We start from the raw sequence: 14,725 nt of genomic DNA on the forward strand, positions 1-14,725 counted from the left end.
TTGCTCATATGCAAATCCCTGGGTAGTTTTTAAATTCCTGGCCAAAGACACCTTAAAATTCTTAATATCCTTTTATTACCTGGGACTGAATGAGATAGCTAACTTAAAATGCATTTCACCAAATATTAAATGGAACTGATTCCAAGAACAACATCTTAAATTTTTAATCTTGTGATATTTACATAATTAGAAATAATCTAAAGGTGATACATTCAAAATTGTTATTTTATTGGAAATATAAAAATAATTATGAGTTTTGTTTTCTTTTTTAACAATAACAATCTTTTTGATCTCAGAGTCACTTTCTTCCACAGGAAAGAAGGAGTCCTTTTGGGACAGAAATGCACTTAAAACCTAAAACACTTTTAAAAAGTGAAGGGAGAACAAGTGTAATAGTAGCTATGATTACTTTTTATTAAAACGAGTAGGTATTCTGTATATGTCAAGTATCTTATTAGAAAAAAAATCGAACATAAATACCTGCTGCTCCAGACTCTTGACTGTAACTAATGGATGAAGAACGTATAGTTCTCAAACGTAAACTCTGGGCTCTCTCCTGTCTAGCAGCATCACAGGTTTGGTTGGGGTGCCAAATCTGTTTACAGTGGTAGCAAAATTCTGTTCCACAGCCTTCTCGCCCACAAGTTAATTTTGGACAGCTGGCACATCCAAATGCTATCACAGCATAACTTGAAAGAACAAGAAATACAATTTAAAATATGACATAAAACAAGAACTAGGAAGTAAAAAAAAAAAACTATCCAAATAAAATGTTATTCCTGAAACAATTTTCCATTTATGTGTTCGCAAACAGCTATAACTCTAATACCATCTATCTCACCAATATAAAAATGAAAGAAAAGGGGGCTGAGGTTGTGGCTCAGTGGTAGAGCCCTTGCCTAGCACATGTGAGGCTCTAGGTTTGATTCTCAGCACTTCATATAAATAAATAAAACAAAGGTCTACTGACTACTAAAAAATGTTAAAAGAATTAAAAAAAAATGAAAAAAGGATGAGTAGATCATAAATGAAGACAGTTTAAAAACATTTTAAAAGTTCAATCTTAACTTTTTAAACTTTTCACTGTGATACAGGATATCAAGTTATATTTAGCCTAATCCCAATTCTATTTTTAAAATCTGTATTAAATCAGTATTGTATGTTCACAGAAAAGACTTAGAAAGAAATACACCAAAAATTTTAACATTGGTTTTTCAGGTATTGAGGTTTTCATTTTCTTCTTTACGTATTTCTGGTTTCCTACAATTATTTGTTACTTTTAAAATCAGAAAAGTTAAAAAGAAAATGATTATCTTAAAATGTAGTGAATATGAAAGAACTATACCTGATAGTGGCATACTGTGCCAATTTATACATTGTTATCTTGTAATTTATGCATAAAGTCTCACTTTTTTTTTTCTGTGCTATGGTAAAAATCAGTCGGTACCAATCTCCTTCCAAAAAGCACATAAACCAGAATTTTTCAATCAAGAAGTAGTTTGGATAGTTTTGCTTCAGAGAAAAGGAAAAACTGAGAACAACATATTTGTGTATAGCACTAATATCTATTCTCTGAATAAATATGTTTGGCACTTTAAAATCTTTTGACTTAATTTCTGAGCATTTATCCCAGGATAATGGAAGATTTTGTCCATGAATATCCAATAGTTGCTTTATTCATAATAGTCAAAAACTATAAAGAGTTCAAATGTCCTTCAACAAGTAAATGGTGCATATATGTACACCATGGAACATTACTTAACAAGAGAGAAGCTAATACAGGTAACAACTTGGATGAATCTCTGGGGAACTATACTGACTGAAAAAAAGTAAATTTAAAAAGTTACAAACCACATGCTTCTATTTCTACATTTTTAAAAATATATATTTATTTTATAGTTATAGGTGGATACAATATCTCTATTTTTTATTTTTATGTGGTGCTGAGGATCAAACCCAGTGCCTCATGCATGCTAGGAGAACACTCTATCTCTGAGCCACAACTCCAGCCCCTATTTATACATTTTTAAAATGGCAAAATTTTAGAAATGAAAAATTGTTAGTAACTACCAGGGAAAAGGGTTATTAAGTGGGAGGGAGGGAGGTGGATATTGTTATGAAACATGAGCAATGAGGGATCTTTGTGATGGAACTGCAGTAACCTTGACTATGGTGGCAGACTCACAAATCTACACATGATATTGAAATCTGGTAAAATCTCAGTTATAATCATTATTTAAATTTTATTTTTAGTACTTTACCCTTTAAACTGAAGATTGAATTCTATTTAACTAAATGCACATGCACACAATTTTTAAGCCTAAGTAAAACCAGGGAAAGTGAGTAAAATGAGATTGTATCTTTGCCAACATCCTCATTTATCTTAAGTGATGATTATATTCTAATAATGTTCTGCTTTACCAAAGGGTTTCGTAGGGGGACAAGTAGTGGGAAGTGTACAAAGGATCTCTGTATATTATTTCTTAAAATGTGCATCTACAATTATCTCAATGAAACTTTCAATTAAGAAATTTTGGCAATGATACAAATGTATGAATTGCCAAGATCATTGTAATGTCATGTGTAGCTAATAAAAAAAAATAAAATTTAAAAAAAAAAGAAATTTTGGGCTGGGAGTGTAGCTCAGCAGAAGGCTTGCCTAGCATCTGTGAAGCCCTGGGTTCAATCTTCAGTTTAAAGGGTAAAGTACTAAAAATAAAATTTAAATAATAATTATAACTGAGATTTTACCAAATTTCAAGATTATAGATATAAGATTCTGCAAGATTTAAAGAAACAGCAAGTTCTTCTATTTCTGGACCTATTACTCCCTTAAGTACCTTACCCTTTAAACTACATCTTAAATTCATTTTACTTCCAATAGATGAATTCTCTCACTATCGTCATCACAGATAAGTTCAAACACATGGATTAAACACAATTCAATCAACAAGCATGATTTGGCAAAGCTTCATTTCCTTCAGCTTTAAGACAGCTTAATCACTGTACTTACAGTAAAAAATACTGTACACTTAACTTTCTATTAATTATGAATCTATAGTATCTATGACAAAGTAAAATATTTATATAAAATAGTAAATTGAATGGAAAAGAAATGCCATTGTTTTCTAACCCTCTTCTCTAATCTACTTTTTATTGAAGGAAGGAGAGACAGAATGGAGAGATCTGTCTTAATACAGGGGACAAAGCTAAAATCAATTATTTTTTTCAACTCAGTCACAATTTACAAAGCCAGAAGAGAGATGTAGGATAGCTGGTACAAATTCAACTTCCCACACTTATTATCTGTGTAATTTTAATGTCTTAATGTTAGGGATATATAATCAAACTGGTTCACTCAACAATTTTTCATAGAGCATGAGGTTTACCTATGGTTACAAAGAAAAAATACTTTTTTCCCTCCTTAAGGGGCTGGCTCACAGACATTTAAATTAATTTCATTCTAGAATAATAAATGTCCTGTACATTCAAAGGTCTCCAGAAAAGAAAGAGGTACTCACATAAGATGACAGGAATCATGTAGCCGCTGGCAGGATTTTAGTCAATTGAAACAGGCAATGATAGAAACTAAAAACACCATTTTTTGCTTTCTGACTAGACAACATACAAATAAGGCCTACTAAAAACAGAAGGTAATTGAGTACTTTTATCCAACACAGATTCTATGCTTCCTCTCCTCTTATATTTCCTTCATCCCAGTTCTTCTCCATAGCCATTGACCAAATTTTTTTCTTTGAAATCTGAGGACTGGTATGTTCTACAAGAAGACCAGAAAGCTTCACTCTAGTTAAATCACAGTACTCAGCTTTCTCGGTCCTTTGCGGATAAAGCTCTAAACCTCTTCTCAAGAGGGGTTTGTTAGAAATACCATCCTTTAAACAAGTTTAAAGGGAAGCCTGGCCCTCAGAAGAGCAGAAATAATATTAGGCCAGAAACCTCAAGAGATATCAAATAGAAACCAGGTCAACGTTCTTTTCTACTCTGAAGCAAAGACAGTATTTCTTAAAGTGTGTTAAACAACTTGTGTAAATAAAATTAAAGACAGATACAAAAAATAGCCATATTGATAAATATCAAATGCAAAAGGGAAAATTTATAATTTCACATCTGACATTTCTAAAAGGCAAAAAATAAAAAAATAAAAAAACTTTTCAAGCGTGTTGAATAATGAGGGGTTAAATGCCACATTATACACCTGTGGTCCTGGTGCTCTGGTGAAGCATTTGTATAAATGACCACCAAATATTCAGATATTTACCTGTATTCCTTACTCTATATTTAAATGATAAATGGAATTTTAATCTTTTAAAGTCCCTCTGTGGGTTCCAAAGGTTTTAATACGCTCCAAAAAGGCAGGGACTTTTGTCTTTTATCCATTATTAAACCTCCAGTACCTGGCACATCGGTCCATTAAACTTTTGACTGACTGATTTAAAAAAAATAAGAACAGAGTCCTGAGTGTGTAGCTCAGTGGTAGAGTCCTTGCCTAGCAAGCATAAGGATCTGGGTTCAATCCCTGGCATTGCCAAAAAACAAAACACTTAGGAAATGAAGGTAAAGAATAACAAAAGTTATGAGAAGCTTAGTGTGTACTAGGAATTTTGCTACTAATAGCTTTAAAGATGGAGCTCAATCCTTGTAACATGATGGGATAGGGATTCAAAATCAGGTTTCTACATGCTCATGATAAAACTAACTTTAATCAGGACTCATGTATATTTTGTTTTCAAAGTACACATTCAAGTTTTATGCTACTGGTGAGGTTTTCCATATACCACCAACAAAAAGTCTGAAACATCATCGAGTATATAAAATATACTCTTGGGCTGGGGCTAGGGCTCAGTGGCAGAGTGCTTGCCTTGCACACATGAGGCCTGGAGTTCGATCCTTAGCACCACATAAAAATAAATAAAGACATGCTGTCCATCTACAACTACAAAAAAATATTTAAAAAATATGCTCTTCACCTACAGAACCAGCATAAACCAAAATATACTTAAAAATTAATCTCTGTGACATGTTTTCTCTGTCCTTTGTGAATAAAGTTACTGACAACTGGCTATACAAAATTACTATATAGTCAAATTAATGAAGGATAATTCTTTATTAAACGTACATATCCAATGGTTGTTTTCATAACTGAAGTTTCTATTACTTATATTTTATACTTAACATTTATCTTCTTCAAGTATTTAAAATACTAAGCCATTTTAAACAATGAAGTCTTAATGAGAAAAATGTTCAAAAACATCCAAAAGTGTCCATTTTGAAAAAATTTAAATGTTACTAATAAATATTATCATATGAAATCTTTATGACTTTTGTCATTTAAAATTATAAAATATAGAAATATAGGTTAAATACAATTTGAAAATTGACTATACAACAAGCTTTTAAAAATAGGTTTGAGGGGTTGGAATTGTGGCTCAGTGGTATAGCACAGGTGAGGTACTGGGTTCGATCCTCAGCACCACATTAAAAATAAATAAATAAAGATATTGTGTCCATTTACAACTAAAAAATATTTTTTAAAAATGGGTTTGATTCAGAGAAGAATCCTCAAGTTATAAGGCTCACATTCCAGCCTTGCCTGAGACTACACCCAAATAAACTGAAAATTGGAGGTTTTCATAAACTGTTATTATAATGTATACTGTACTAATGTATGCTAAACCTCACTATTGGTAGTTTTTACTATTCTTAAAGAGCATATGACTGTTTTCTCCTGGTTCTAACAACTAAACATAATAAACACATTATATAAATAGAGACTATTGTTAACGTAATAATCAAATATACTAAAAAATATTTTATTTTAAATGTGGGGAAAATGGATTTGTAATTCAAAAACTTGAGGCAAATGAAGCATTATATAAACCCTATATGTAGAACACATCATTCTGTAGCATAGTTGAGGTATTTTCGAAAGGTTATTAATTGATGATCACAAAGAACCTGGTCCTTTCATCTGTTATTCCAAAATAAAAATTCTCGAAATGAATGGTGGGGAAATTTTCTGTTTTGCATACCACTAGATCCTGTTCTCTTCCATCTTACTCTTTTCTTCCAAAATGCTTTCACGTGAAAATATAACACAGTGACAACATATGATAGGATTCCTGCCTTTAGTACCTAACATTGTGCCTAACCTGGTATGTGCTGAACATACTTGTTGAATCAATGAATTCTTGGACATGTTAAGATTGTTCTTTTCAGTAACAGTCAACAAATTCTTTTATCCCCACAGAAAAAAAATGATGTAACTTAGGAAAAGTCAAACAATATCTTCTTACCCACAGTCTGGAGCTGGACACCACCTACAATCAGGATCTGCTACAAGCCACCGTCTAAGCATAAATTCTTCATATTTTTCCATCAAGACATCATCACTTAATATCAAACGAATGTCATGGGGATTAAACCGTTCAGTACATTCTGGGCAACTGATATTAACTCTACTTTCAGAAATTTCTATCCTTAGGTATTGTCGTAAGCAATCCACACAAGATCTATGATGACAAGTCATTATATCAGGAAATCTGTCTTTAGAATGCCGCAAAAGGCACAAAGGGCACTCTATAAAGTCTCCAATTTGTTTGCTGATAGAAGTTAATCCATTGTCAGAAGAGGTATTTGTAGAGAAAATGGAGTTCTTATCAGTACACATTTCAGAATGTATACTTTCAATACTTGCAATTCCATCCACCCCGCCATTTAGCTCCCTTGATTTACGTTTGTTATCCTTTTTCCTCCGAAACAAAGAGCCTATTGAAATTCTTCGTTTTTTGGGTGCCTTTTTGACAGAAGGCAAGCTCACAGATGAAGCAGAAGACTGAAGATCTCGATCTGAACCCATTTGCCGGTGTAAACTCATGTCTAAAATGCTCATTAGAATTGTGTTGGGGTCAGTGTTTATACACAGCCCTTCATTATATTTACAGATAAAACCTATTTCTTGTTCTTGCATTCAGACTAAGTCATGATGTAAAAAAATCCTACTTGGTTCCTGAACAGAATTCTTGAAGAAGTTTGATTTACTGAAGACTGTTATCATAGATGTCCTGAAAAGCAAACAAAAACCAAGATCACTTAATTGTATTTTTAGTCTGCATGCTTTTGTAAACTTATAAACTCTAAGAAATACTAAATGAGTGTATTCTTTAGCCATTAGTTTTACATAAGGCCAACTTATTAAATAGTATAATAGAAGAATATAAAATTAATGCTGAAATAGATACGAAGACATTCTTTAATCTTAAAAGATTCTTTACATTTGAACTAACCTAATCATTCTTAAAATCTTACATAAACTTCTGATCATTATCATACTGAACTTAATGACTCTTCACTGCCTTTTTGAGTTTTTATTTTTAATTGACAATAAATGTATGCAAATACAAATGGCTAAGAACTAACTTACACAATCTGGAAGAAAAATACTGTAGGGTAGGGGCTCTTACAGTGCCAGAAAAATTACTTATTATAAAAAGTTACAGTAATTACCATGGGGTGCTATGTCACAAAGATAAGATACAAACCAATAAAACAGAATATAGTCTTAAAAGTCCCATATATCGGGCACGTGATTTATGACAAAGGTGAATGACATTGCTGAGCACTAAGAATGAATGGTCTTTAAACAAACAAACAAAAGTACCATGTCTATAAATTATTCATCTGAGGAAAAAAACTTGACCTATGGCTCACCTCGTGTAAAAATCAATTCCAAATGGTTCACAGATCTAATTGTGAAAAGTAAAACTAAGAAGCTTCTAGAAGACAAGAGAATATTTCAATGAAAGATTTCGTTAAAAGTATAGAAGTGCTAAGACAATCCAACAGAAAAAGGGGCAGAGGACTTAACAGGCACTTCAAAAAGGGGTATAAAAAATGCTCAATACCATTAATTATCAAGTAATAAAACATTAAAGCTACATTGAGAGACCACTACACACCCAGACTAATATTTCCAAATATGGACAAGGATCTGGAAGAACAGGAACTTTCTTCAGGAGGTGTAAAAAGGTGTACCTACTTTGGAAACTGTTTGGCAGTATCTACCAAACTTGAACATATAATACTCTATTACAACAGCAATTTTACTCCTAGAAATGAGTATACAAATTAATGCATCAAAAGATATACATAACAATTATCATAGTATTAATTATCATAGTCAAACCCTGGAAATAACCCACATTTCCATCAACAGAATAAATAAATTGTGGTATAATCATACTCAACCATAAAGCAATGAAAATCCTGTTACATATAAAACAAGAAAGAATCCCACCCCAAAGAATATGTGTGATAAGAGTGTACCTTCATACATTGCTGGTGGGAATGCAAATTGGCAAAATCATTATGGAAAGCGGTATGGAGATTTCTCAGAAAACTTGGAATTTGACCCAGCTGTTCCACTCCTCAGTTTATACCCAAAGGACTTAAAATCAGCATATTACAGTGATACAGCCATATCAATGTTTATAGCAGCTCAACTCACGATAGCTGAACTATGGAACCAACCTAGGTGCCCTTCAACAGATGAATGGATAAAGAAAGTGCATGTGTGTGTGTGTGTGTGTGTATGTGTGTGTGTGTGTGTGTGTGTGTGTGATGGAATATTACCCAATCTTAAAGAAAAATGAAATTATGACATTTGCCAGTAAATGGATGGTGTTATGGTTTGGATGTGAGGTATCTCCCAAAAGCTCACATGAGAGACAACAGAAGACAGTTCAAAGGAGAAAGGATTGGGTTGTGAGAGTCTTAACCCAATCAGTGAATTAATCCCCTGATAGAGATTAGCTAAGTGGTAAATAAAGTGGTAGGGTGTGGCTAGAGGAGGTGGGAATTAGGGCATGTCTTTGGTGTATATATTTGTATCTGGAGAATGAAGTGTGTGTGTGTGTGTGTGTGTTCAGGCCTGCAGTGGATAGAACAGTACCCACATTAGTAAGTTTTTCTACTTATTCAAATGGTTCAGATGCTGATCTCTTCTAGAAACATCCTGAGACACATGCAGAAATAATGTTTTATCAGCTCTCAGGGTATACCTCTTTGCCTAATCATGATGATACATAAAATCACATATTGCAGAAGCTAACCTAAAGTTACCATTTCCTCTTCACTGCTTTTCTTCCTGTTATCACTGCATTTTATCTTGATAAATCCTTGTAATAGTAACAATAAACATATAAAGAGCTGCTGGAGGGCTGAGGCTATAGGTTAGTGGTACAGCACTTGCCTTGCATGTGTGAGGCACTGGGTTCAATCCTCAGCACCAAATAAATGAATAAATAAATAAGGGCTGGGGATGTGGCTCAAGCAATAGCGCCCTCGCCTGGCATGCACAAGGCGCTGGGTTCAATCCTCAACACCACATAAAAATAAAACTAAAAAAGTAAATATTTTTTTAAAAATTTTAAAAATAAATAAATAAATAATGAAGATTTCACTACATAGTTTTAAATGATATAAATCACCTGTAGCTAAAAAATAAATAAGTCCCACAACAACAACAACAACAAAAATTCTTCCCTAAAGGTGTACAATCAGAATTTCTGTAAATGAGGTCTAGAGCTTTTGTATTTTGAAAATGTTCCTCAGTAATTCGGGTGTACACTCTGATTAAGTACCACTAATACTAAAGAGACTTTGTTACATACTCTTTCCCTTAAAAACAAAATCCTATAGGCTTGGCCTCCAAAACAAGGATCCTTATGTAGATTGATTCTATTTTGAACTTGATATGAATAGAATTAATACAGCACATTTTTTGTTTTAATTAGTTATACATGATAGTAGAATGCACTTTGATACATCACACATAAATGGAATATAATTTCTCATTCTTCTGGTTGTACATGATGTAGAATCCCACCCATGATATTTAGTTATGTATGTACATAGGGTAATAATGTCTGGTTCATTCTACTATCTTCTGACTCCCTGACTGTCTCCCCTCTCTTCACTCCCTTCTACCTAAACACTATTCTTCCCTAGTCCCCCCACCCCTTATTGTGAATTAGCATCCGCATATCAGAGTAAACCTTTGGCCTTTGGCTTTTGGGGATTGCTTATTTTGTTTATCATGATATTTTCCACCTCCATCTGTTTTATTCAGCTTTTTTGCTGCTGTGACTTAAAGACCCAACCACAACAATGTAGAGGAGGAAAAGTTTATTTGAGGGCTCATGGTTTCAGAGGTCTTAGTCCATAGAAGGCCGGCTCCATTCCTTAGGGCTCTAGATGAGGCAGGACATCTTGGCAAAAGAGTGTGGCAGAAGGAAACAGTTCACATGTTGATCAGAAAGCACAGAGAGAGAGAGAGAGAGAGAGAGAGAGAGAGAGAGAGAGATAGATTGATTACTCCCTGCTTGGGCTAGGATATCCATCTTTCTCCTACCCTTGCATATGAGTACTTTCGGCTTTTTAGGCCTTTGGACTCAGACCAGAACTTACACCATTGGTTCCTTGTGGTTCACAAGCCTTTGGGTTTGGACTGAAATTACACCAGCTTTCCTGGGCCTCCAGGTTGAAGACAGCAGATCATGGGACTTCTCTGCCTCCATAATCATGTGAGCCAACCCTTCATAATAAAGCTCTTTCTCTATATCTATCTATCTATCTCCCTGCCTCCCTCCCTCCCTCCTATTGATTTGTTTCTCTGGAGAACCCTGACTAATGCAGCCTCCATGATGTTGTTATTACAGCTGTTTAGTAGGATGCCTCTTCCCCACAACAAAAGTATGGCTCTCTAATAAAAGATGCTAGAAGAGTTATTAAAATAAAATAAAACACAAGTAAAACACAAGTAAATCTTATTTATGTATTTTCCAATCAAGCATCTAAAATCATAAGAGGCACTTCTCTAACACCTATAAATTCTAATTTCCCTTTCTTTTTCAGATGTCTGATATCCAGATATATAGTATCTCTAAAACATGCACACTGTTGTGTTCCAAATTATACTTCTGTCAGTCAGAAAGGTGCTATTTCCCTGAATTCTCACCAACATCCTTTATTTTTTTAAAATATTTTTAGTTGCAGATGGACACAATACCTTTATTTTATTTATTTATTTTATGTGGTGCTGAGGATCAAACCCAGTGCCTCACACGTGAAAAGCAAGCGCTCTACCACTGAACCACAATCCCAGCCCCCAACATCGTTTATTATGCCAAGAGTTTATTATGTCAATAGTGTTCTCTGAATAGCAAAAAAAAAAGAGAGGTATTTCAATTTATTTGATTACTAAATGAATATCTATTAACACATACCATCCTCTACTACTTTTTTTAATGGGTTCTTTTTAGTTATACATGACAGTAGAATCCATTTTGACGTAATTAAAAAAGCATGGAATATATCTTGTTCTAATTCAGTCCCCAGGACATTTCCGTCCCCTTTCTTCGCCCCACTCGCTTCTCACTTCCCTCTACTGATCTTTCTGCTATTTACCCATAGTGATTTTTTAAATTAATTTCTTGCACCATCCTACTTACTTCTATTTTATCTGTTCATTCTTTAAACCATTTTTACATTGGAACAATAATGTTTCCCTTTGGTTTTAAACCTTCAACATTTACTTTATCCAAATACCTATCCTTTAATTTTTATATTTTAAAGAGTGAGGTATAAATGTTTAATTCATACCTACAAAGCTCTTCTGTAAATTACTCTACTGCTTTATATGCTTATGAAATCCTTTCAGAGGAAACCTATTTTTTGCAATATTTCTGGTTCCCTTTATTTCTTCTTGTGAATCCATGTTTCTTTCCATTTGTATCATTTTCCTATAACCACAAGAACTTCATTTAGCATTTCTCAGTGTGAAGGTCTCCTAGCAATGAATTCTCTTAACCTTTTATCTGAAATATGAAATATGTCCTTATTTCACTTTTTTAACAGATACATTTGCTGAATATAGAATTCCAGGTGATAGCTTTATCTTTTGGAGACTTTAAATAGGTCATTATACAGTCTTCTGGCCTCTATTATTTCTGGTAAGTCATCTTTCATTGATATTTTAATTCCCCTGTTACTCTTTTCCCTTTGGCTACACTCAATAATTTCTACCTCTGACTTCTAGTAGTCTGATGAAGATGTGCCTAGACATAGATTTCTTTGTATTTACCTCACTTGGGATTCACCAAAATTCTTGGATTTGAAGTTCATTCAAATAAATAAGGAAATTTCAGGGAGATAACTTATTTTAATATTTTTAACCCTCTTGTCTTCTCTCCTCTCCTTCTGGAATTCCAATTATCTATAAGTTGGACAATTTAATTTTGTCCAGTGGCCACTAGGGCTCTGCTCATTTTTTGAAATCTCTTTTTTTTTCCTCTATCTTTAGATTAGCAAATTTTTACTGATCTACCTTCAATTTCACTAGCTTTTTCCTCTGATGTACTATTTCAATGTACTATTAAATCCATCCAATGAAATTCTCATTTTAAAAATGTACTTTTTGAGTTGTAGACTAATTTTATATAGTTTCTATTTCTCCATTGAGATTGTCCATATGTCAGTCATTATGATCACATTCTCCCCATTAACTCCTTAAAAATATTAGACTACTTTAAAAGTTTGCTCATTCTGCTACATATAGGAACGTCTTTACAGTGAGCCGTACGTTCCTCCTATTTCACATGACTAGTAATTGCTTATTATAAACTGCATATTGTGGATGATATGTTTTAAAGGCTCTACAATCTCTTATCTCTGAAGAGTGATATTTTTATTACACCTGGCAGTTAAATCACTGGCTCATCAACTTTAACTTGTGGAGGTTTGGCTTTATGCTTTTTTAGAGTGGGTCTGAGAAAGCACAAATGTTTACTAAGCTGCACTATCCTGGTGGGAACCAAATATCAAATTCTGTCTCCTGGGTAAAGGGTAGTAGCTGTGATTTCTATGCAGCTTTTTCTGTCTTCCAGCTATTACTTTCTTTTGAGGTCCTTGAATTTCCCATGCATAGTTCAGGAGACAACTAGGTATTGGAGGAGAGTTTATTCACAACTTTTAGGGACACTTTATAATAACTCCCTCCTTTCTGGGATTTATTCACTCAATTCCAGCCACTCTGGCAATCCCAAACTCCACCCCCACAACTCAAGGCAATTAAGACTAACTTTTTGCTTGAATTCTACCTCTCCTGGGCTATATATATATATATATATATATATATATATAGACTTAGACATCTGGCAGTTTACTAAAGGATACCTTCCTCTGAGCTCCGAAATATAATATTCTTGAATCTGCATGATACTGTCATAGGAAATTTTAGCCTAAGTATATATCTGTAATCTTCACAATGTAACCATTTATGGGACTGCTTCTTTTGCTGGGCAGTGAGGCAACAGGACAACACTACTAGGTATTGAACTCAGGGGCACTCAACCACTGAGCCACATCTCCAGCCCTGTTTTGTATTTTATTTAGAGACAGGATCTCACTGAGTTGCTTAGTGCCTTGCTAAATTGCTGAGGCTGGCTTTGAACTGTGATCCTACTCCTCAGCCTCCTGAGCCGCTGGGATTAAAGGCATGGGACACCACACCTGGCTTATTGGACTGCTTCTTAATAACAATCTTTAAAAAGGTTTTCTTGCATTATCCAACACCTGCAATTGTAAGGTGTCCTAAAAATAACTTAATGTGTTTAAAATGTTTTTGCCTTTTTGCTCCAAGTAACCTGCCTACATTTCATTCGTTTTCTTTTTTCGACAAACATCTTCAGAGCCTATTATGTGCCAGATACTCTACTAAGCGCTGTATATACAATGCTGAACAAAACAGAAGAGGCCCATGTTTTGTGGAACTTTCATTCTACTGCATCTAAACATTAAGCAGACATTTCAGACTAATCCTCCTTAAAAAGTACAGTACCATGAAAGACTCTGCAAGGACCTATTTTTTTGTCCCTCCCACCAACATCTAAATTTTAATAGTGTATCTTTCTGAAGCATAAGTTTTAAATAAGAAAAACCTGATTTATACTTGGGCATATGATAGTCTCATAATCTAAACAAATATTTATTAAAATCCATTCTAAAACTTTCTTCTAATAGACTATAAAAACATTGGATAGCACTGTATCATTCAATGACAATGGTTTTATAACACCCTGACACTCAGTTACACAAAAAGGAATCTCTATGTAATTGAACCAAATAATCTAATATAAAAAGATACTTATTCAGCTCACTGTGCCTAACTTCAGAAACCAATATTAGTACATAAAACAGTAGGAAAATCCTCAAAACTTGATTCACATTTATTAAAGACAAAAAAAATCATACACATAAAGGTTAATCAATATTGTGTGTTCAACGGGCAGTTATAAATATGTATATAATAATTTTATAGTGTTATGTCACTTTCACCTAAAATGGCAATCACCACTGGGAAAAAAATTAATTAAGTTTATTATGCTTTATAAGGTAAGCCAACTAACAACATCTCTAAATAATATGTAACAAACACAAAGAGGTAAAACACTTAAATGCCCAATGTGAAAGGCAGCTATGGTGCTAGAGATACAATCTATATGCCTTTCAGTTATTTCAATGTCTCTTCGGAAATATGAACATATTATATGCTGATGTAAGGAAATCCGGGTACTTTGGATCTCTAACCAAGTGTTTTGTGGCTGTAGGTCAATAACAACCTCTCTATACCATCTGAAAACAGGGAAAA

At 33.7% G+C, this 14,725-nt stretch overlaps 1 protein-coding gene across 1 annotated transcript in view; it reads right to left on the reverse strand.

The window, feature by feature from the left end:
* Rnf19a (ring finger protein 19A, RBR E3 ubiquitin protein ligase) overlaps positions 1-14,725 on the reverse strand; it is a 42,067-nt gene that overhangs the window by 16,494 nt on the left and 10,848 nt on the right. Inside the window, exons 2-3 of the mRNA XM_046464674.2 lie at positions 6,315-7,082; positions 481-689 (exon numbers count right to left, since the gene is read on the reverse strand). Coding sequence (XP_046320630.1) covers positions 481-689; positions 6,315-6,988 — 883 coding nt within the window. The 5' untranslated portion in view covers positions 6,989-7,082. The remainder of the gene's footprint in view (positions 1-480; positions 690-6,314; positions 7,083-14,725) is intronic.

Source organism: Marmota monax, unplaced genomic scaffold (assembly GCF_021218885.2).
Source record: "Marmota monax isolate L192 unplaced genomic scaffold, Marmota_monax_Labrador192_F-V1.1 WCK01_AAM20220418_F8-fsc00003, whole genome shotgun sequence".
Lineage (NCBI taxonomy): Eukaryota > Metazoa > Chordata > Mammalia > Rodentia > Sciuridae > Marmota > Marmota monax.